This window comes from Artibeus jamaicensis, unplaced genomic scaffold (assembly GCF_021234435.1).
Source record: "Artibeus jamaicensis isolate MK-2021 breed Jamaican fruit bat unplaced genomic scaffold, CSHL_Jam_final contig_373, whole genome shotgun sequence".
Taxonomy (NCBI): Eukaryota; Metazoa; Chordata; class Mammalia; order Chiroptera; family Phyllostomidae; genus Artibeus; species Artibeus jamaicensis.
Window position 1 is genome coordinate 3906917 of NW_026521807.1, and position 25274 is coordinate 3932190.

Consider the following 25274-nt stretch of genomic DNA (forward strand, 5'->3'; position numbering starts at 1 on the left):
TGCCACCAATATCTGGATTTTATTTGTTTTGTATAAAATTTCTTGTAATTGCTACCATAGTTAATGTGAAGTAGTGTATTATACATATATAAAATACTTAGTAAAGCCTTTTATTCAGAGTATGAAGAAGACAATTTGAAATGCTGTGGAGGTCCCCTTAATTCTGATGTCATAATAGTTTTGCCAAAACTGTATTGTTTTTTAAAAAATGATCCCTTATTAATGTTTATGATAGATTGTTATTTTGGTGACATTTTTGTCATAAAACTCAGAGTTGAAATGTATTCAGAAAAAAGCTAGGAAGAGGAATTGAAATTCATGGGCTTTTGGTTTACCTCCTTATCCCTAGATGGTCATACAGGATACCTGTGATGTGGAGCTTTGAAAGCCATTGGTTGCATTTTCTAGGAATGTTTCTTTTTACCTTGGGGGCTGATCTGGTAAGAGCCAGACTTGAAGGCCAAGATTCATACTGAGGAGAACCTGACCAGTATTTTGTTTGAAGGGACTCTAGAAATTTTAGTGCTTATCTGGAAATTTGGGACAGGTTGAACTCAGTATTTGCCCTAAAGTAAACTTTTGGCTATGGAATCATTCTAAGTTTCCAAGCCTTGCATAATTGGTTCATTAATTTTGTAGAGTACTACACGGGCACAAGAAATATTTTCACTTATTCTTAGTTTGGATCTGACCAAGTAATGTGATAGGAATAAGTGAGGTCTGGGCTGTTAAGTCATTTTCAGTCTTCACATCTGAATGCATGTATATAGGACTTTATTTGGTGTTGAAGAAAAACAGACATACAGGGTTTACAGTTGGGAGTATGTGAAACAGTTTATTCTTACATTATTACTTATTATTGTATTATTTGTCCTATTTATTATTTATAGGTATAAACAGTGTCATAGAATTTTAACTGTGAACTGATTTAAATCTGAAACAGAACATTTTAATTTTCATTTTTCTGAGTACAAATTTCATCCCTTGTATATACCTATACTTGTAGTATCTATATTCCAACAAAATGAAATACTAAGCAGAATTTATTACTATAATGACTTGTATTTAATATCATTTTCTGAGTAATTATGTGAAATAGGAATTATGTTTTATGTGGATCTGAATCAGGGAAGCAGAGTAAAGAAGGCCAAGAAAGTGTGAACCCAGGCAAAGGGTAGAACAAGGCATCAGCTGAACTCTTGAATCTGCCTTGCTGTGATTATCGAGTGTACTTTTAATACCGATTCTCTGGACTGCTGCTTGGTTCCAGATATTTTTCATTTCCACTGATCGGTTAAAATCAGTGTAGTAGATTTGATAGGATTACATAAAAAAACAAGACATAAAGGCCTGCTGAGGAAAGTTGACAAACTTGTTGTCTGGAGATAGCATTTGTCTTTGATTCAAATTAGAGAGTCGAGCACTTGGGGTGGGACCTGATGGTGGTCAGAGACCTGTCCAAATCTGTTTAAACCCAAGACTGGTGTATCTCACTGTTAGTGGCCAGCCTATGGAATTTTAATTTTACAGAATTGACCCCAAAAAGGGACAAATTTTGTATGATTGATTGATTGATTTCAGCTTTTTGTCTTTTGTTGTCTGCTGCTCCAGTTTTTCCAACCATCTTGTGTCAATCCCCAGAAGCAACTGCCTTTTTTTATTAGCTGCTAAAGTGTTCTTTTTCTCTGTTCTAAAAAAAACCAAATTGTAGCTATTCTTTGGGTTGACATCTTCTGAAAATGAAGATTTAATACCTTTATGTACTCTCAGTCATCATAAATTGTGATGTATATAAATATGAATATGAACGGGGACCCCCCCAAAACCCCAGAATTTATATATATATATTCTTACATGTTTAAGCCTCAGCCACCTTCCAGGCGCTCTCCATTTGATGCAGTACACCTATTGAGACATTTTTTCCAATGCTCAAAACAGTTTTTGAACTCATCCATTTTGATGCCTTTTAGTGCTTTGACTGTTTTTTTAATTAATTTTTTCCACATTGGTGAAACATTTCCCTTTGAGGACTTTTTTCATCCAGGTGAACAAAAAAAGGTCACTTGGGACAAGATTGGGTGAATAGGGAGGAAGGGGCACAGAGGTCGTGTGGGTTTTGGTCAAAAACTGCTGAAAACTCAGCGCAGTATGAACAAGGGTACTCATAAGTCACCCATCATTAAATGGGCAAATGCGTTGAAAGAGTCTTCAAAACAAAAAAATTGCTGAAGCTGAATGCAGCCTCTCACAATAATGCCATCTGGAACACTGATACAGATGGCTTCCTAGAACACTCACCTGACAAGGGAAGCCTGTGCTACAAGGGGCCTGCCCTCCAGAAGAGAATTCTTTTTGGGTCTCCTCTCATATATAACTTATAGTATCATATATGAATATATATAATCTGTAAATATAATATGTAGTTGATTATGTGAATATAATTTTTTGAAATATATTTTATTGATTATGCTATTACAGCTGTCCCATTTTTTTCTCTCCTTTATTCCCCTCTGCCCTGCATCCCACCTTCTACCAGCATTCTTCCACCTTAGTTCATGTCCATGAGTAGCACATATAAGTTCTTTGGTTTTTCCGTTTCCTGTACTATTCTTAACCACCCCCGTCTATTTTGTACCTACCATTTATGCTTCTTATTCCTTGTACCTTTTTCCCCATTCTCCCCCTCCCCACTGATAACCCTCCATGTGATCTTCATTTTTGTGATTCTGTTGCTGTTTTAGTTGTTCACTTGGTTTTTGTTTTTGTTTTATTTTTTTAGATTCAGTTACTGATAGTTGTGAGTTTGTTGTCATTTTACTGTTCATAGTTTTTATCTTTTTCTTAGATAAGTCCCTTTAACATTTCATATAATAAGGGCTTGGTGATGATGAACTCCTTTAACTTGACCTTATTTGGGAAGCACTTTATCTGCCCTTCCATTCTAAATGAAAGCTTTGCTGGATAGAGCAATCTTGGATATAGGTCTTTGCCTTTTATGACTTGGAATACTTTTTTCCAGCCCCTTCTTGCCTGCAAGGTTTCTTTTGAAAAATCAGCTGACAGTCTAATGGGCACTCCTTTGTAGGTAACTGTCTTCCCTCTTGCTGCTTTTAAGAGTCTCCTTATCTTTCATCTTGTCTAATGTAATTATGATGTGTCTTGGTGTGTGCTTCCTTGGGTCCAACTTCTTTGGGACTCCCTGAGCTTCCTGGACTTCCTGGAAGTCTATTTCCTTTGCCAGATTGGGGAAGTTCTTCATTATGTTTTCAGATAAGTTTTCGATTTCTCACTCTTCCTCCCTATGATTCTCATATTGGAACGTTTAAGGTTGTCCCAGAGGTTTCTAAGCCTCTCCTCATTTTTTGAATTCTTGTTTCTTCATTCTGTACCAGTTGAATGTTTATTTCTTCCTTCTGCACCAAATTGTTGATTTGAGTTTCCGTTTCTTTCCTGTCACTCTTGGTTCCCTGTACATTTCCCTTTATTTCACTTTTCATAGCCCTCAGTTTTCCTCTATCTTGTGACCATACTCAGCCATTTCTGTGAGCATCCTGATTACCAGTGTTTTAAACTCTGCATGTAGTAGATTGGCTGTCTCTTCACTGCTTAGTTCTATTTTTGGAGCTTTGATCTGTTCTTTTATTTGGGTCATATTTTTTTGGTCTCAGCGTGCCTGTTATGTACTAAGGTGTGGGGCATTAGGTGTTCACCAGGCCTGGGCAGCCCACATGGCTACCTTGTGTCACATAATGTGTGGGAGGGGTCAGAGAGGGAACAATGCTCTTGCTCTGCTTTTGGCTGACTTTCAGTCACTTCCCCCACTACCCACAAGCAAATTGGGCCCTTATGGGTAGATTTTGCGTATGTTCTAGGACCCTGTGGGTTTCTCCAACATCTCTCCTGTGAGGCTGTTTCTCCTGCTGCCTCAACCCCCACAGATTTTTATAGTCAGAGGTTTTGAGGCTTTATTTTCCCACTCTGGAACCCTGGATTGCATGGTCTGTCTTGCTCCCCAGTTGCTCCTCCCAGTTTATCCTCATGCAAATGTGGGACTGCCTGGTTTGCCGGCAGCTGCCGGCAGCTGCCTTGCCACAAGTCCTCTCTGTCCCCACTGTCTGTCTGCACTGGTCTGGATGAATATTTCTTCTTTAACTTCTTGGTTGTCGGACTTCCATGCAGATTGATTTTTCTGGCAATTCTGGTTATTTGTTTTCCTTTTAATTTGTTGTTGTCCTTTTGATTATGCAAGGAGGCAAAGTGTATCTACCTGTGCCTCTATCTTGGCCAGAATCTCAACTTTCTAAATACAATTCCTGTATTCACTGTTTGTGTTGTAGGAACCAAGTAGATAACTGATTATATTTACTTTTTTATATGACCGTTTGAGTATGATTTTTCTGTTGTTTAGTAATTTATTTTACTTTTAACTTGCTGGGTTTCCGTTCCTATAATTATTTCTGCTCTGTCAGCAGAAATGCTCTCTTTGGTAAAGTTCATCAGGTAATCTACCAATTAACCTTTCTTTTTTTCCTCGTTGGATATCTCCTTGAAGCCTTCTGTCCTGCTGTATTCAAGCTGTTAGCTTCCCTTCACCATAATCCTGGGGAATTTACTTTGCTTCTGCCATGTGTTGGATCTTTCTTTTCCTAGATCCCAGGTTTTCTTTTTCTTGTTTGATAACTTACATGTGTGACAAGGTTTTTTAAATTTCCCTTGCATTGACAGTATAGTTAGGCATTGAATTACAGCTTGAGAACATTTCTTTCAGGGACTTGAAGGCATTGACTTCATTGTCTTTTGGTTTCTACTGTTGCTTTAAAGCATTTTGATTACCAACCCTTTGTTTATAACATTTTTCTCTAATATTTTATATGCTTTTTAATATTCTGAAATTTCACTGTAATATGCTTTGTTATTCATGTATTTTTTTTAAAAAACCATGCTTTGTACTCATTGGGTTTTTTAAATGTAAGGATTGGTGTTCTTCAGTCTTGGAAATAAAAAAAAATTGGTAATTTTTTTTGTGTGTTACGTTTGAAGCTTCTATTATGTTGGATGTGACCACATAGTTTGAGGTTCTTCTGTTTTCTCTCCTATTGTCTTGCTTCCTTTCTGCCCTCATCATTTTTTCCTTTTTGTTCCTTCTAAGGGATTTTCTCAATGTTATCTTTTAACTTTCTGCTGGCTATTTCTGCTTTCAGTATTGTAATTTCCAAAAGCCCCTCTGCTTTTTAAACAACATATTCTTTTTCTGTGTATGCACTGTTTTTTCATTAGTTGAGTTTTTGTTTTTTTTGAGTTTTCATTTGTTCTTGGCATTGTTTTTGTTTATTTTCAGATTTTTTTTTCTTCTGGCATCCAGGATGTCTTTTTTAAGTGAGAGGTATTAGAAATCTAGTTGGAGAAAGCTCTGTGTGCATGGATGGGCAGTCCAACAGTAAGCCTTATTGTAGTTGCTAGCAGCCTTGACTTTTCTTTGGTGGAAACCTGTTACCATTTACATAAATTCTCTGGTTACTATATTATATGGTTTCTTTCTCAGTTATTCTAAAACTGAGTTTTCTAATTTCCTCCTTTGTGAAGGTGTGCTGGGGATTATTTTAATACTTGTTTTCAGTTTCTTACCTTACCCTACTCTTTCGAAGTTTGTAGCCTTTGGGATCAGTCACTGCAAAGGAATAAATATCTAGATTCTTGCTTGGGTCAGTGAGTGGTTCAGATTGCTTTATATACAAGATTTTCCCTGTTCTTGTGCAATAAGCCCTTTTATTGAAAGTTCTTTAAATAGTTATTTAGACTTTGCAGGAAATCTCACAATTTTATAAGTAGTTATTGGCAATACAAATTCCTTCCCTTGGCTTGATCTGTAAGATGTCAATCATAGGAACCAGTTTTCATGAGATGGTTTTGCCTTTACATAAATTGTATTGGGAATAAGTGTAGGAATCTGTAGGGTTTCATTAAATGTTTCCCTGTTCTTAAATGTTTCTTTTTTATGATCAGAGTATGTGGTGTTAACTTGATTTCTAAAAGATTTATTGATATTGGGCTAAATTTATTAGGAACATTCATCCAAAATTTTGAAACTTACATAGATTGTACTGTCATTTGAATAATGCTGTGGTTAGTCTAGATTTAAAATTCTTCATTGGTAAGTTTTCTGTAATCTATAGTATGACTTAGATATCTATTTCATCTTTTAAAAATAAAAAGCTGCAAATGAAAATTCATAACTTTGTAACCAATTCTTAGCTTTAAATGGAGGATACTAGTTACCGAAGAGCTCAGTATCTTTAAGCTATAATTAATTTGTCTTTTAAAACTATTCTAGGCAGAAGAATACATGTTCACTTTTAGTGAACAGGAGTATGTTCCCAAACTCAATTTTGGGTCGCCCACCTTTCACGCCAAACCATCAGCAACATAATAACTTCTTTGCTCTGTCACCAGCTCTTTATTCACACCAGCAGCTTATCGATGCCCAGTTCAACTTTCAGAATGTAGAGTAAGTATGGAAATATTTTTGCCTGTATCATATGTAAATTTTGTTTTCTGCTTGATGCAAATGCTTTTTATATGAAACATTCGAAGTTAGAGAAAAATGTCATTTTGACTTGTTTCCTTTTGATCATTGAAATACTTATTTTTTCTGAAAAAATGTTAAGAAAAAAATGCTTATTATATTGTTCTTTATTTTTGGTAGCTTGTCTAGAGCTGTGTCGTTACAGCCATTGACATATGGAAATGTCAGTCCAATACAGACTTCAACTTCCCCATTATTTCGAGGAAGGAAGTAAGTACTTATGTATTTTTAAAGAAAATTTTTACATATCTTTTACTAAAATTATAGGAACACTGCCCTAATTTTTTTTCCTGGGATCTCTGCGATCAGTCCTGTCGCAACTTTTAAAACTTATACATAATATTTAAATAATTTTAGAAATACTTTATTTACACCTGCTATTGTAAGTTTTATATTGGAACGATGCTATATTTCTTCAGAAAACTACTTTTAATTGAGATTGTTAACTAAATCGGATGGCTTCCTGTATTTATATACTAGTCCTGCCATAACAAATTACAACAGACTGGTTGTTTTAAACAACAGAAATTTGTTTTCTCAAAGTGCTGGAGGCTAGAATTCCAAGATCAGGGTATTGGCAGGTTTGGCTTATTCTGAAGCTTTCCTCCTTGGCTGGTAGATGGCTGCCCTCTTTATGTGTTCTCATGTGGTTATCCCTGCATCTATGTTTTCTGTGTTCTCTCTCTCTTCTATTAGTGATACTGATTAGGACCCGTCCTAATGACCTTATGTAAACTGCTTTAAAGGCCGTACCTCCAAATACTGGGGGTTAGAGCTTAAATATATGATTTCTGAACAAGACATAATTCAGCTTCTAACACCTTCTTTTTAGTATAGTTTACTACTATTTGGTTTATCTAAATCTTATACAGGTAACAGCCCATGATAAATATTATAATGAGAATTTCTGTATGACATAAAGCTTTCTGTAGAGAAGTCAAGAGCCAATTAATTTTAACTAGTTAGATAAAAGAAATTAATATATTATAAAGTAATTATAATAGAGCTTTAGAGGTGATTATTAAAATATGATTTGGCAGTACTTGATAGATATTGCTATTTAAAGCTTATGTAAATATTTTATAATTTTTGTGTCCAATTAATACTAGTTGAGATTGATCATAAGTATATAGTAGGCCTTGTTCTAAGGACTTTACAAATAATAATTTGATTAAGTTTCATAGCACTTTATGATGCGTAGGTACTGTTAACCCTGTCTTCTTGAGAAAGCTGAAGCACACAGAGGTTAAGCAGTTATTTATTCAAGTAAAATAGGTGTAACTGTGGTATGAGCCCAGGAGGTCTGACTTTAGATACCGTGTTTAGAAGCACTGTGAGTTGCTCTGTTGTCATTGTGAAATCTATATAATGATGCTAAAAGTACTGACTTTGTTCACATTTTTTAAAGTTTTTTACTTTTACAGTTTTTGGAAATTGCTCTGATAGCCCATTGCTAAATCATGAATGACAATAAATTCCACTAGTTTATAGTTATGCATATTTTAAAAACTAAAATTGGCCTTCTCAGAAGATATGCAAAATACAAAATTCTAAATTACTTTTAATGTTTAAAAAATATTGAGTATGCTTATGTTTTTAGCACTGTTCACTTTAGTGAACAGATATAGGAGTTCCAGTTATTTGTGGGTCTGTCAAGGAGAAATTGGCAGAATCCCAAAGGATTATTATAATAAAAATCTTCAGGTTTCTGTGACCAGGAGAATTTTAGAGCTTAAAAGGAATTGGATTCCTATGGCATTACCTACAAAAGTATTACCTACATGAACAACTTGATATATCAGTAAATTTCTTTTATCAACAAATACTACTTTTTTAATGATTTTTTCCTTGCCTTTTGTTTTGAAAGACTTTAGGCCTCCAGAAAAAAATTTAAAGACTAATAAATGAACAACTGTATTTCATTAACCTAAATATCAATTAAACTGTTGCTACATTGATTTTTTTTTCTGCCTCTTTCTCTTCCTATCCTCACAGTTTTTCCTGAACCTATGAAAGCAAGTTGTTTACTTCGTTTGACTTTACCCCAATACATATTAGTGCATTCCTCCTAAAAAAATGACATTTTCCTAAATAACCAAAAGTAAATTGGTGATGTCCAAGAACTTTAACAGCATTAATATAACCTGAAATGTAATTCATTTCATTTTTTTAAACTTGTCTAATATCTTTAATAGCTTTTTAAAAAAGTAAATATCTCCTAATTTGATCTTGCCTACTGATGAGCCAGAACATAGGTGGACTCAAAGAGCCTTTTAAAATATATGGCACTCGATTAATTTAATTTTATCTTTTTCTGTTAATTGGATCTTTTGTTGTTAGTGATTTTATAAATGGAAATTTTCCTGTAAACTTTTCACTGCTGAGATAAAACATTGGGATAGTTCAAAAGTGGGAGACTAACCTTAATGTATATATATGTAGTTTGTTTTTTTCATATGCATTATTCTCATTTTTCCTGAGGTATTATTAAAGGCATCTCTTGGCTAAAAATAGATATTTTAAGATTTAGGTAGAGCTAATATGGGGCCATGCTGAGAGAGTCATTATTGTCATGTTTATATATGGTTAATTGTTTTCTATTTGTTATCAGAAAGTTATACCTTTAATTACTAAGGTATATTGCTTGTTTTCAGGAGATTAAGCGATGAAAAAAACCTTCCTCTTGACGGTAAACGGCAGCGTTTCCATTCACCCCACCAAGAGCCAATTGTAGTTAACCACATAGTGCCTTTATCAAGTGAAAGAAGATATCCAGTGCCACCATTGTTTCATACAACAAACTACATACCAGATATAGTCAGATGTGTGCCAGCTGTTCGAGAAATATCAATTTTAGAACCTAGAGAAATCACACTGCCTGAGGCCAAAGATAAGGTAATAATAATGAAATTTTAGTTTTACTTTTTGGGAAGTACTGTATTTTGCTGTGTATAATGTATACTTTTTTGCCCAAATTCTTGAGGGAAAGATAAGGATGTACATTATACAGGGGTAGTACTAAAATACCTTGTATCTGTTCTTGTGTTTTGTAAGTATTTATTACATAATATGTTTATAATATGTACTATAATATGTTCAAAAATAGATGCTAGAATTCCTTTTAATACAAAAAGCAAGTACCTAATTATAAATGAATAAAAAATTGAATTAAAAAATTAAAATGAAAGATTTTTTTCTCTGAAAGCTTAGGCCATAAACATGGGTATGCATTATACACGGGAGTGCACTATACACAGCAAAATACAGTAATATAAATATCATATTAAAGGTATCGAAAATATCTGATGTCTTGGATTGAGTAGAACTTGCCTTTTTTGCACTATTTAAAGTACTGTTTAACATAGTTTTTTGTCAAAATTTGAGTTTTTTATTTTAGCTATTTTTTTAATAGAAGTGCAACTTCCATATCAGGATATAAGATAGTCTCTGTTTCTTAAAAATCTGCGACTAGAGCCCAAAATATTTGGTTTTTTAGTTTAGAGAATTCTCTTGTTACTTATTACAGGAAAACAATTTTCACATGGATGTTGTAATGAAGTGTTAAAAAGCATTTTCTTTTGGGATATTTTTGTTTGTCATGCAGTTTTTGCATGTCAAAAATAGAGAAGAATCCAGGAGTCACAGAGGAAATACATTCAAAATAAGAAGGATTTTTCAAAAACATTATTTATTAAAAAATATTTCAAATAAATGAAATGAAGCTATTTAAATAATTGTTTTTTGGAAAATTACATTATCAGCATTGGGAAACAGTGAATTACTTCATACCAATATTAGAAGCCAATTTCTTCCCTTTCTCCTATGTATATATGTTTTAGATTTCATTTATTCACTTTTAGAGAGAGTGGGAGGGAGGGGGGATGAGAGGGAGAGAAACATCGATCATTCGCCTCCCCTCTTCACACCAAACTGGCATGTGCCCTGCCCGTGAATTAGGACCAGCAGCCTTTTGCTTTGCAGAACAGTGCCCAACCGGCTGAGTCACACAGGGTAGGGTCCTTTCTCCCATATATAGTGAAACAACAACAAAAATTCCAAGTGATTTAGAAGTTTATAATGTAAATACCCTCATTCTGTTGTATTGTCTCTATGGCTTATATTTGCTGTTTTTGCATTTTCAAAGTTGGTTCCCTCTTGAGAAAGACATTTGTATGCTAAGGAGAATAAGCCTGAAGGGTGTATAGTGACTTTGTATTATTCATCTTGGGTTCCTAGCAACCAGCATAGGTCTAGAACATAGTAAATGTACAGAAAATGGTCAAAAGAACACTTTTGTTCATTCCTTTGTTGTGTTGCTTTTTATTCTTTTTTAAACTGAGATAAAATTGTAAATAAAATTTATTCTTTTAAAGTGTATGATTCAGTGGTTTTTAGTATATTCATAAAGTTGTGAAACCATCACCACTTTCTAATTCCAGTACATTTTCATTATCTTACAAAGAAATCATGTACCCAATTGTAGTCCCTTCCTCATCCCTCCCCCTCCCTTTAGCTCCTGGCAACCACTAGTGAATTGTTTATTTCTAGATTTGCCTGTTCTGGACATTACATATAAATGGAGTTTTACAATATATGGTCTTCTTGCTTCTTTCACTTGGTGTGTTTTCAAGGTTCATCTTGCTCATAGCAATGTATCAGTTCCTTATTCTTTTTTTTTATAGCTGAATAATAGATATTCTATGAATCATTGTATAGATATACCATATTTTGTTTATACATTCATCAGTTGATAGACTTTTGGGCTCTTTCCACTTTTTAGCTGTTCTGAATAATGGTGCTATGAAAATCTTTGTACAGGTTTTTGTGTGGACATATTTTCATTTCTCTCAGGTAGCTCTCTAGGAGTGAAACTGCTAGGTTATGTGGAACCTCTGTGCACAACTGTTTGAGGAATGGACAGAGTTTTCTAAAGTAGTTATACCATTTTACATTCCTACCAGCAGTGTATGAACATTCCAGTTTCTCCAGTTTCTTGTTAACACTTGCAATTGTGTTTTTTGGGTATAGCCATTCAAGTGGGTGTGAATGGTATCTCATTTCCTAATGACTAATGATGTTGCTCATATTTTCATTTGCATGTTGGCCATTTGTGTATCTTTTTTGGAGAACTGCCTATTCAGATCCTTTGTCCATTTTTGGATGGTGGTTATTATTTTTATTTTCGAGTTTTAAGAGTTCTTTATATATTCTGAGTACTAGATCACTATCAGATTACCAATGTATACATATATTCTCTCATTCTGTGGTTTGTCTTTTTACTGACTTGATGGTGACCTTGAAGTACAACAAAAGCTTTCATTTTGATGAAGCCCAATTTATCTGTTTCTTTGATTGCTTAAGCTTTTGAGGTTGTGTCTAATAACATTAAGGTGTTATTTTGAGAGTTTTCAGTTTCAGCTGTTAGATTTTTGATACATTTTGAGATAATTTTTATGTGATATAAAGTATGGGTCCAACTTTAATGTTTTGCTATTGTTCAGTTGTTCTAGTACTATTTATTTAAAAGACTGTCATTCTTTTTTTGAAATTTAATTTTTGTTGTATTTTTGTCCGTTACCATATAGTCCTCATATACCTCCCTCCCTGTCGTTCTTTTCTTACTATGAAGTGGGAAAAGCAGTTAGGCACAACCCATGGGAGGCAGGGAAAAGCAAGGTACAATGAGAAAGGACTAACTTGGGATGCTTTGGTACCATTTCTCCCACTGCCCCTTTCTCCTTTCTTTGCTTCCTCATTTTCTTTTTATTTTTTAAAATTGATTTTAGATAGAGAGAGGAAGGAAGAGAGACAGCAAGAGAGAAACATCGATTTGTTGTTCACTTACTTATGCATTCGTTAGTTGCCTCTTCTGTGTGCCCTGATTGGGGATCAGACGTGCAACTTTGGTTTGTCAGGATGATGCTCTAACCACTGAGCAACTGGCCAGGGCTGCTTTCTCATTTAAAAAAAAAAAGCTCTTGTCATGCTGTAATTTGAAAGCCTATGCTATAAATGAAATCAGACCAATTTTTTGAATGAATATATAAGAATCTTACATATGGAATTTTAATGTATGCATGCAGTTAGACCCATTTTTATGGAATTTATAAGTATAGGTCTATATTTTTGCATGTATTTATATGTTTAAAACTTTTATTAACTATTAAAACTAAATTACATGAGTTATACATATGAACTAGGTATATGTTGAGTGTCAGTAAATTTAGTAACATAATTCACATTTGTCAGTTAATATCCAGTAGAATATGGTTCCATATTAATAACTTTCTTTACCTAGTAGCATAGAAAAAGATTCTCTTAAATTTTATGGTCTTGGAACAAACATTTATATCAAAGGGATGAAGATACATTTTATTGTTAAACCAATTTCTTTGAATACTACTCACTACCTGCCTATTTGTGAGAGAAACAAGGCAAGCAGTTAGTTCTGTACTCATTCTTGAAATGAACACTTTTTGACAAAACGAATATAAACCGATTTCTTTTGCAGGCATTCTACATATGCTATGTCATTTAGTTTTTTCAGCTCCCCCATAGCATAGATATTATCCTGATTTTACTGAGGCTCAAAAAGCTAAATAACTTGTTCAAGGTTACAGCAAGTTAGGTGACAAAACCAAGATTTGACCCTTGTTATTAATAATTAAAAAAAAAGGAACTTAAAGTGCTTAGAGTCAAGGGTAGGGAGATGACATTCTTAGAACTGACTGTAATACCAGGTAATTTGTAATAGTAATAGCTAATATTTATTGACTCTCTTTCTTTGCCAGCAGTGTGTTCAGTGGTTTGTGTGGTTAATCTCTGCCACAGTGTAAAACAAGTGGGATGGTCAGTGTGTCATGAAAACGGAGCAGTGGTTCTGAGCCTTGAATTCACAATGCAATGCCATTGAAGATTTTAGAATAGAGGAGGAATAGCACAGTCAGATTTGTATTTCTGGGAAGACAGTTCCCATGATCTAGTACAGTTTGGTTTGGAATAAGGAAGGCCTGGAAGATGGATGACTACCTTGAATGCTATTAAATTCGCTCAGGTGAAAGATGTTGAAGCTTTTAGTTGTGCCAGGTGGGAAACATGTGAGAGACCATGCATAAGGAAAATCGATAGAATGAATGTAGGGGCGATGGGGAGGGAGAGAGAGACAGACAGACATTGAGACATCATTGACTAATTGATATGATTCTGGACTTCTACCAGATAATGAACCTAGATTTGGGATATATAAGCTAATTGAGAAATTATCAAGAGCTATTTGAAACTGGGAAAATCTGCTACAACATCTGTGCTCTTGAGAAATCTATGTTCTGCATATTGTACACTAAGAATATAGGGCTATGGGAAAAAAGGGCTGGAACAGCCCAAATAATTTTGTAACCAGAACACTAGCAAGAATAATAATTGCTGCCTTGGGAAATAAATTGGACAGACTGGTAGGTGGCTCAGCATGGCCGGATGCTGCTAGAGGGGACGTTAAAAATATACAGAATAGAGTTGAAAGTGGCTTGGGGTTGGCACCGAACCAAGGCAGTGAAAAGTGGAGCTCTGAGTCAGTGAGGCTGCTGTTAAGGTAGACATGGAAGGAAATACAACAGCAGAGAGCTGTGTGAGGCTGGGGGTATGTTTTATTGATTGGGAACCCTGAGTACAGATGTTTCTTTTAGCTGTTTTAGGTGTATAAGGACTCCTGCCTGTGCAGCAGCCAAGCTGAGGGCTTTTTTTCTTTCTTATGAAGGTTATAATTCTAGGGTTTCAATTCTGTAGTACAAATCAACCCAACTGACAGGTTAAATTGATACTATTCTCCTACTTACCAATTGTCTATAAGCTAATTGGTGTTGTGGGAAAATGTGTTATAGCTGAACTGGAGGTATATATTCCAGAAGCAAGGCCAGGGACTGAGATTTGAATCCTGAAGTCACCTGCAATAAAAGAGATGATTGAAACTGCTAGAGTAGGTTAGATCCTGTATTTATTTAGTATTCAACAAATATTTCTGAGTGCTAGCTATATGCCACAATTTTGTGCTAAATATACATGGTCTCTTTACCATATACATATAGTATAGTGAGAGGTAGATCCACTAAAAAACAGCCATGCTTCTCTGGCTCGTGTGGCTCAGTGAATTGAGCACTGGCGTGTGAACTGAAAGGTCGCTGGTTCCATTCCCAGTCAGGGCACATGCCTGGGTTGTGGGGCAGGTCCCCAGTTGGGGGCATGCCAGAGGCAATCAGTGTTTCTCTTGCATGTCGATATTTCTTTCTCCTTTCCCCTCTCTCTAAAAATAAATAAATAAATCTTTTTAAAAAACAGTCATGCTAATCACAGTTATTTTTTATACATGTATTAGCTGTGAAGGAAAATTAGAGTTGCTGAGGGGTGGTGGCCTAGAGGAGGTAACATTTGAACTGAGATTTGAAGAATAGTAGGAGTTAACTAGTGAAAGAGTGGTGGGATAGAGAGAGTGCTTCAGAAAGAAGGAACAGCACGTTTGAAGGTCCTGATGCAGAAAGGAGAATGGGATGTGCAAAGGACTGAAAGGAGCCCAAGGTGGTGGTTACAGTTTGGTTGATAGGAGGAAAATGGCTGAAGTGTGGTGGAAGCAGGGAGAGGGGCAGATTGTGCAAACACTTGTATGTCCTTTTGGTCTTCAGCATAAGAACAGTGGTGATTTTTTCAGGAAGAAAGTGGAATGAGTTAGAATTATTCTGACTTCATTGTATGAAGTTGAACAAGTACGGATGTAGAGTAGTTATTGTATTGAGTATTATAGATGAAAAGTAATGGTGCCTTGAATCCGGAAGTGCTGGTAGTTAAGAGGAAGAGAAAATAACGGAGTTAAGCTATATTTGGGAAGTGGAGTTGATAAAATTTAATACTAGATTAATTAGATCATCTAAGCTTCTGAACTATTGACATTTTAGACCAACTTTCTTTGGTGTGGACGACTGTCCTGTGTATACTAAGGATGTCTAGCTGCATTCCTGGCTTCAGCTCACTAGATGCCACTAATGCCCAGTCATGACAACCAAAAATGTCTGCAAATATTGCCAGATATCCCCTGAGGGACAAAATTGCCCTTGGTTGAGAACCACTGGATTAGATAGAAAAGAAAATATTGAGGGTTACTTCTAAGTTTCTAGCTTCTACAACTGGATCATGGTAGTATCACCCACTGAAATAAAGTAAAAACTAAGAGGAGTAAGATTTGTGTGTGCGTATTGTCTCATAGGTATCAAGAGGATGAGCCGGAGTCTCATGAGTTCTGTGGACATGGTGCCTTTAATGTGCATTTGAAACATCACATTAGATATGATAGTTTCTATATTTAAAGATGATAGTTTAATATTTACAGATCTGCAATTCAGGGCCCTTTGACTAGAGATGTACATTTATTTGTACTTCAGTATATAGATGGTAATTGAAGCTGAGAATATGGATATGATTGTACAGGGAGAGAAAAGAGCCAGATCAAAGCTTGATTGAAATACTGAAAAATTGAGGAAAGAAATATAAACTAAGAAATGTAAACTTAAGAGTCTATACAACTGTTTTGGGAAGTTTGGCTGTGAAGGGGAGGAGCAAAAGGTAGGAAAATGAACAGATTTATTTATTTAGTTATATGGTGGGAGAAACTTTAGTTACATATAAAAGGAATGGGTTACATATAAAATTTTGTCTCTTTTATTGCCAAGTTGCCCATTATGCCTCTGCCTTCTTAAAATGAATATTCTAAACATGATAAAAGAAAGTGTTTTGAATGATGGGTGAGATGTGTGCCTTGTCATGGGCTCCGGGGCAGGCCTAAAGAGAGATTGGAAGTGAGAGAGATTGAAAAGCTGATCAAGATACAATATTTGTGACTTGGAGGTGGACTTAAGGCTTGAATACAAATATATTGGAATTGGCTTTGAAAATGGGAAGAGGACAGTTTGACAGTGTCTGATAGGAGAGTTAAGGAGGTGACATTTTATTCAGATACATTAGTTTGTGGATAGGAAGCTGAGGAATATCTGGTATCCTCAATTTTCTTAGTAAATTTTAATATGAAGTTAATGGCTAAATTTAAAAGATGCCAGTTTTGTGATTTTTTTTTAGATTTTATTTATTATTATTATTATTTTTAAAATGTTTTATTTATTTAGTTTTAGAGAGAGGGGAAGGGAGGGAGAGAAACATTATTGTGTGGTTGCCCCTCACATGCTGCCTACTGGGGACCTGGCCTGCAACCCAGGCATGTGTCCTGACTGGGAATGGAACCGGTGACCTTTCACTTTGTAGGCCAGTACTCAATCCACTGAACCATACCAGCCAGAGCCAATTTTGTGATTTTTAAACTTTTGTTCAGTTTCATCTCTTATCAACTCAGATGTAAGCAGAGAAGGTGATTGTGTTGACCTAAGATTAAGATTTTTCAGGATAATGTTAAGGCGTGGCTCAAGGGATGCGTTATGGTGTATAGAGTGGATAGGGACAGAAGTAGTGCTATCCAAGTGCTGATGAGTTGGGAGGAAGGGGAGGATTTGAGGGAACCCAGGTCTATGTGGTTCTAGGGCAGATATGAGGGGAGTAAGAAAGGAAGAATTGGACAGGAGATTGAAGCCAAGATAGTATATTGGAATTTTAAATTTCAGAGCCAGAGAAGTACTTCTGTTTTACTGCAAAGACCACATAATGATACACTGTGGGAGTGTATCATTGATGAAAAATATTGGAATAAAAGAAGTTGAGAAATGGAAGAAATATGTTGTGGAATGTAGTTCATTATAGATATGGAAATCACCTATAGTGATGGCAAAGATTAGATTGAAGGGGTAAGTGTGAACCAGATAAGTAGATAAATAGGGAAATTGGTCTATGGATGGCAACAAGATATCAGAGTTCCGGGCATTATTGTAAGGAATGGGAAAGGTTGATTTGCAATGCACATAGAGGACCAGGGACTTTTCTTGTAAAGTCTGTTTATTTCTGGTATGAATACCAGGGCTTGGGCAGATGTTTTATTTAAAGGAACAGATGGTATATATTTTAGACTTTGCCGCTTACATATGGTTTCTGTCACATCTATTTATTTGTTTGTTTTTTCTAACCCTTTAAAAATATAAGAACTATTCTTAGCTCATCTAAAACCAGTCAGCAGTTGAAGGTTGGAGTCTGTGCTGAGCCATGGATTATCTGTGACTAGCGTGTTATACTTTACTTTGTAAAAAAGTTACTAGCTATTTCAGTTACTAAGTAACTATTGTTAGTTGAGTAACAGTTTTGATTGGAAAGGGTTAAGGAGAAAATACATATTTATTTTTAAAATACTGTTGGTAGTATTGTTTTACACTTCTCACTATGCTAATTACTTTTACACTTCTAAATAAAATTTTAATTTTATTTGTGGTGGATTCAAGTTGAGTCAGCAGATACTGGAGTTATTTGAAGCATGTCAGCAGCAAGTAAGTGATTTAAAGAAGAAAGAACTCTGTCGAACTCAGCTGCAGAGAGAAATTCAGCTGTTATTTCCACGTATGTTTTCCTATTTTTCATGCCCATTATATGTATGAATTTCTGTTTAAAAATATAAATGATACCTTATAGTTCTTTTCTGTTTCTCTAGAAAGCAGACTTTTTTTGGTTGGGTCCTCTTTAAATGGCTTTGGTACCCGGACAAGTGATGGTGATTTATGTCTAGTTGTGAAAGAGGAACCAGTAAGTAATGAAACATTTATTCTTGTGTTAAGTCATTTAAGAAATTTTATATAAAAGTCATTGAGGAAAATAACTTGTTTTGCTTTAATTAGCCCTTTGGATTCTTTGCTTATATTATACTATTCAGGGAAAGCCAGGAAATACTTCTTTTTCTTTTAAGGTCTTTGTACAATAAGCATAACAGGAATTTTAGGATTAATTTATTTTTAAGTTGTTAAAGTGAGATGGCTTCACTGTGCATTTAAAGAGCTCTGCCTCTGTCATTGGGTTATATATATGTTACCAGGATTCAGCAGAGAGAAAGAACATTTGTCAGTATTATCTTCTTGATGTATTTCCTTTCCATTTGAATTTTCAGTGATTCTATTTCTAATCTTTTTTTTTTTACTCCCTTGAAAATACTATAAGGTTTAGAGTCTTTATTTTGGGAATACAAAAAGAGAGATTTCACTGAGGTTTAAAATAAGGCTATTGTGATATGTTTCTTCTGATATTTTGGCTTTGTTCTTTTTATTTTTATTAAATTTTGCTATTTAGTATTGTGTTTATTTGAATTTCCTGTTAACTGGTATCCTTGCGTATCCTTAATACCATTGTAATTGCTGACCTGAAGCAGCCTCTTTAATATGCTGAGGCCTCTTCTGAATTACCAAAGATTAAATTATTTCAGTATAATTAATTAATTTAGTTATTTATTTATTTTTAAAAAGATTTTATTTATTTATCTTTAGAGGGGAAGGGAAGGAGAGAGGAGGAGAAATATCAATGTATGGTTGCCTCTTGTGTGTCCTCTACCAGAAACTGGCCTGCAATCCAGGCATGTGCCCTGACTGGGAATCGAACTGCGATCCTTTGGTTCTCAGGCCTGCACTCAATCAATCCCCTGAGCTACACCAGCCAGGGATATTTCAGTATAATTTTAAAAGATGTTATTATAGTTCAGCTATTTAAAAATACAAGAAAAATCTATTGAATGGTAATATATGCTTTTACTATTCCTACTATTTTACCAACAAAATTGGCTTCTAGTTACTGTAAATCAGAAAGATTTATTTCAGGAAAGAAACTTTCTAGGCTTTGGGATTCTACAAAGGAAAGTTTAAAAACTCATATAATAAATACAGTGGGGAATACTGGTGTTTTAATTAAAATTTCTGTCATGTAATTATAGTATACTCAGGCACATTTCACTAACCTTTCAGTCTTACATGCCTGAATCACATTGTCACAACTTGTACTGAGACACCATAGATTTGAACCTTATCCTTAAGTAGTTCATAATGTGGATTGGGAAATAAAACATGTTATAGAAAGTTACAATTTTGTTTATTTTTTTGGAGAACATTGCTTTTTATACATTGATACTAAAAACATGGCATAAACGGCTCTTTCAGTATTTCAATTAAAATTGTGCTTTAGGTTTAAAATCAGGAATTGATTTAGAAATGCTGATGGGAAAGACAATATAAAGATTGACTTTTCCTATAATGTAATTTAGTGTAGATTGAGAAGGAACTCCAAAGAAAAGTATACTCCATATGTTTTGTCTTTGTTGAGAGACATTAAGAAAATGAAACACTAAGGTTAGACAGATAATGAAAAACACTTTATTTTTAACTTTTCAGTGTTTTTTTCAGGTAAATCAGAAGACTGAAGCACGGCATATACTCACCTTAGTCCATAAACACTTCTGTACTAGACTTTGTAAGTCTGATATGCCTCAAGTTCATATGTCGTCTGACATAATTATTTATTTAAAATGTCTGTCTCACTTATTTTCTGGTAAGAATTGTTTATTTTCTGATCAGGATAGGTATTATATGGATCTCTTTTTCCAAGTGAATTCCTTTAAGTTTTGATTGAAAAGAGTAACTATTCAACAGTTCTTTATTGAGTTTACTTGCAAGATACCACACTGAATGCAGTGGAGAACTCTTATAAGCTTCAGTTCTTTTTCTCAAAAGGTTATACACTGTAATGTCAAGTATCTGTGAAAAGCCAAAAGAGTGATACAGGTAAAGTCTTATTCAGGTGAGGGAGAGAGAATTTAATCTTGTCCTGAAGTGAGATGGAATTTAGGACATCAGATTTTAAAAACAATGATCACTGAAGTTGAAGCCCAAGTGAATTACCCCAAAAGAAAAAAAACTGTTAACTTAGGCAATTTTATTGTAAGATATTATTATTTGACTAAACTAAGCAGATTTTAATTCACATGTTAAGCCATCTCAAATAATTTATTTTAAACATCTGAAGAATATTATGGACAGTTGAAGTTACACTGTGTGATGTTGGAAAGACATTTTTGCATTTATTTAACAGATGGATATTTTTTGTTCACCTTTGAGGTGAAAAACGCAAAGTCAAATAGTACCCTTGAACAGCTTACATCTATTAAAGGAGAGAAATACATGATTTATTTTAGTGGAGTGAAGTTTTTAATCTGTGAAATAAAGGAGTAATTCATCCCTTAAGGGGGTTTTTAACAGCTAGTATTAGAATTATAAAATATTAAATGTTGGAGGGACCTTAGAAGTCATCTAATTCAAATGAAAGGTGTTTTTTGTTGTTGTATTTTCTGGCTTTTAATACCTGAGGAGACTGGTGACCCAGGGGTTCAGTAACTTGCAGGCGAAGTATAGTTTGTTTTTGTTGGTTATTAGAACTTGGACTTGGAATTTGAACTTTTAATTTCTTATTTTTCACTAAACCTCACTGAATTATTACGTATAAATTTTATTTGAAGCTTGGTATGCGAGTATTTTATGATTTTGGTGGTAAAGCATTATAAAAGAAATTTACAGTTTTTATATCTGGTATTCTTTAGTTAAAACATTAGGAAATTGCTCATTTAGGAAAGTTCGTAGTTTTTTATATTTTTGTATTTTCCTAAATTTCTACACTGAATGATACATTACTTTCAACTCAGAAAAAATATTTAAAAACTGATGGAATAAGAAGTATGTAGATATGTGTTCTTTCCTTTAGAGGTCATACTTGTTTTGAGGTCTCACTATCCATATATCATGTTGTAAGCATTTACACATTTAAAATTCTACATATGATTTTTATGCTGCCATAATATTTTGCTCTGCATTGAACCAGAATTTAGCTATCCCACTGCTGCTAGCGTGGATATTTTTCATGTTTACATTGTTCTGACGAACTTCTTCATAAATATTTATAGATGTTAGACCACATTTCTGAAAATAACTTTATTATAAAACCTTCTAAATGGTATTAGAAATTTCATTCTTAGAATTCAGTAATGTCCTTTCTTTGCTTTCTTTCTCAAAGACTATATTTTCTTAAATTATTTTAGCTTAGTAAAATGCTATTTTTAAAGACTGTACATTGTTACAGTATGAATTTGAGATGTCTTCACAGATATTCACATTATCTCTTTCACCCTTCAGCCGGCTACATTGAGAGACCACAGCTGATTCGAGCAAAAGTGCCAATTGTTAAATTCAGGGATAAAGTCAGGTAAATAATTATTGAATTCCCTATTTTTACTTGCTTTAGGTAATTTTTAGATATTCTTTTGATGTAGATTATTTTTTTAATATATTTTATTGATTATGCCATTACAGTTGTCCTATTTCCCCCCTTCATTCTCCTCCACCCTGTACACCTCTCCTCCACCATTCCCCCTTTCACTTATGTCCATGTGTCACAAGTTCTTTGGATTCTGTATTTCCCATACTGTTCTTGCCCTCTCCCTGTCTATTTTCTACCTATCATCAATGCTACTTATTCCCTGTACCTTCTCCCCCCTGCTCCTCTTCCCACTCCCCTGTTGCTAACCTTCTATGTGATCTCCATGTCTATGGTTCCGCTCTTGATCTGACTGTCCTCTTAGTTTGCTTTTGTTTTAGGTGTGGCTGTTAATAACTGTGTTTGCTGTCTTTTGACTGTTCATCTTTTTTATCTGCCTTTTCTTAGATAAGTCCCTTTAACATTTCATATAACAAGGGCTTGGTGATGATGAACTCTTTGAATTTGACCTTATCTGGGAAGCGCTTTATTGGCCCTTCCATTTTAAATGAAAGCTTTGCTAGATAGAGCAATCTTGGATGTAGGTCTTTGGATTTCATGACTTGGAATACTTCTTTCCAGCCCCTTCTTGCCTGTAAGGTCTCTTTTGAGAAATCAGCTGATGGTCTGATGGGAACTCCTTTGTAGGTGACTGTCCCCTTAGCTCTTGCTGCTTCTAGAATTCTCTCTTTCATTTTAATCTTGGCTAGTGTAATTATGATGTGTCTTGGTGTGTTCCTCCTTGGGTCCAATTTCTTTGGAACTCTCTGAGCTTCCTGGATTTCCTGGAAGTCTATTTCCTTTGCCAAAATGGGGAAGTTCTTCTTTATTATTTGTTCAAATAACTGTTCCACCCGTGGCTCTTCCTCTTCCCCTTCTGGTACCCCTAGAATTTGGATGTTGGAGTGTTTAAAGATGTCCTGGAGGTTCCTAAGCCTCTCCTCATTTTTTTGAATTCTTGTTTCTTCATATTTTTCTGTTTGGTCAATTTTTTTCTTCCTTCTGGTCCACTCCCTTGATTTGAGTCCCAGTTTCCTTTCCATCACTGTTTGTTTCCTGTGCAATTTCCTTCATTTCAATTAGTTTAGCCTTCATATGTTCCTCTAATTTGTGGCTAAAATCAACCAGTTCTGTGAGCATCCTGATCACAGTTTTGAACTATGCATCTGAAAGTTTGGCTATTTCTTCATCACTTAGAGTTATTGGCTCTGGGGCTTTGAACTGTTCTTCTTGAGCCATAATGTTTCGCTCTGTTAGCGCCTGTTACATATGAGGGGCGGCGCCTTAGGTGCTCACCAGGGTGGGGCCCCCCCAGGTTGCTGGTTTGTGACGCTGTATGTGGGGGCGGGGTCAGAGAGGAACAATAGCGGTCCCTTCTGCTGCTTCCGGCCGCTGGGGCCTGTGCGGTCCATCCGTCCCTCTCACTCCTTCGCTGGTTTATCTGTGTGCAAATGTGTGACGCAGTCACCTTTCAGCGGGTCTGCCTGCTGCTGCTCCACACCTGGGATCTGCTCACGGCTGCTTGGGCGCCTGGGGTGTGTGCCCAGTCTGGTGGATCTTTCCTGCCCAACCCCCGCTCTGCTGCTGGTTCCACCCCTTGTACTGGCCTGGCTGAAGCGTCCATTGCTGTCGGACTTCTGAATAGTTAAATTTTCTGTGGTTTGGCTGTGTTTTTGTTGCTAAAACTTTGCTGTTTTTAAACTTGGTTGTGCGAGAAGGTACAGCGTTGCCACCTATGCCTCCATCTTGGCGGAAGTCTCTCAAGTTCTTATTTTTAAATAAAATTTAGTTAAATTAGTAAGTTTTTATTTTTAGGCAGTGTTTTCATAGAAAAACTTTTTAGAGGCTTGGAATTTTTTTTCAGTTACAGTTGACATTATACATTATTATATCAGTTTCAGGTAGACACTGCAGTGATTTGAAATTACAGAACTTTCTAAGTGATCATCCTGATAAATCTTGTATCCATCTGACACCATACATAGTTATTAGAATATTATTGACTTTATTTCCTGTGCTGTACTTTACATCCCCATGACTGTTCTGTAACAGCCAATTGTACTTCTTAATCCCTTTTCCTCTTTCACCCAATCCTCCATCTCTTCATTCCATCTGGCAATTCAAAATGTTCTCTGTATCTGCAACTCTGTTTCTGTTCTGCTTTTCATTTTATATTTTAGAGTCAGTTGTTGATAAATATGTATTTATTGCCTTTTGTTGTTCATATTTTAATTTTTTTTCTTCTTAAAGAAGACCCTTAAACATTTCATACAATACTAGTTTGGTGGTAATGAACTCTTTTATCTTTTTGTTTCTTTTTTTGTCCTTGAATGGTCTTTATTTAATTTTTTAATTATATTTTTATTGATTATGCTATTACAGTTGTCCCAATTTTTCCTTCTTTGCCTTGCTTCACCCAGCATTGTCCACTCCCTCAGGTAATCCACACATCTTTGTTCATGTCCATCGTCAAGTGTATAAATTCTTTGACTACTGTATTTCCTATACTATACTTTTACATCCCCAGGGATATTCTATAACTACAAATTTGTACTTCTTCATCCCCTCATCTCTTCACCCATTCCCCCACACCCTCCTTCCATCTGGCAACCATAAAAACGCTCTCTTTATTCATGATTTTGTCTCTGTTCTTGTTTGCTTCGTTTATTTTTTTAGATTGAGTTGTGATTGATATGTCTTTATTGCCATTTTATTGTTCATAGTTTTGATCTTCTTTTACTTAAATAAGTCCCTTTAACATTTCATGTAATAATGGTTTGGTGATGATGAACTCCTCTAGATTTTTCTTGTTCAGGAAGCTCTTTATCTGCTCTTCAATTCTAAAAGATAGCCTTGCTGGGTAGAGCAATCTTGGCTGTAGGTCCCTGCTTTTCATGACTTTGAATATTTATTGCCAATCCCTTCTAGCCTGCAAAGTTTCTTTTGAGAAATCAACCGACAGTCTTATGGGAACTCCCCTGTAGGTAACTAACTTCTTTTCATCTGTTGTTTTTAAGATTCTCTCTTTATGTTTAAGCTTTGGCATTTTAATTATGATGTGTCTTGGAGTGGGCCTCTTTGCATTCATCTTGTTTGGGATTTTCTGTGCTTCCTGGATTTCCATGTCTATTTTCTTCACGTTTGGGAAGTTTTATGTCATTTTTTTCCCAAATATTTTCAGTTTCTTGCTGTCTCTACACCTTCCCAGCACACCTATGTTATGAATGTTGGTGTACTTGAAGTTGTCCCAGAGGCTCCTTACACTATCCTCATTTTTGGGATTCTTTTTTTTCTGCTGCTGTTCTGATTGTGTGTTTTCTGCTTACTTATCTTCCCAATGTCTGATTTGATTTTTGATTTTATCTAATTCACTTTTGATACTCTATAATGTATTCTTCATTTCAGTTAATATAGTCTTCATTTGTGGCTTGGTATTTTT

The 25274-nt window shown here is 35.0% G+C and overlaps 1 protein-coding gene across 5 annotated transcripts in view; it reads left to right on the top strand.

Annotated features, from left to right (window-relative positions):
- Positions 1 to 25274, top strand: part of TENT2 (terminal nucleotidyltransferase 2) — a 74614-nt gene that overhangs the window by 22902 nt on the left and 26438 nt on the right. For 4 of the 5 annotated variants that reach the window (XM_037130777.2, XM_053664447.1, XM_037130780.2 and 1 more), the window contains 7 exons: positions 6332 to 6505; positions 6704 to 6793; positions 9238 to 9478; positions 18001 to 18115; positions 18207 to 18298; positions 19924 to 20002; positions 21715 to 21784. In XM_037130777.2, coding sequence (XP_036986672.2) covers positions 6332 to 6505; positions 6704 to 6793; positions 9238 to 9478; positions 18001 to 18115; positions 18207 to 18298; positions 19924 to 20002; positions 21715 to 21784 — 861 coding nt within the window. The remainder of the gene's footprint in view (positions 1 to 6331; positions 6506 to 6703; positions 6794 to 9237; positions 9479 to 18000; positions 18116 to 18206; positions 18299 to 19923; positions 20003 to 21714; positions 21785 to 25274) is intronic. The other variant, XM_037130778.2, reaches the window with a different exon arrangement.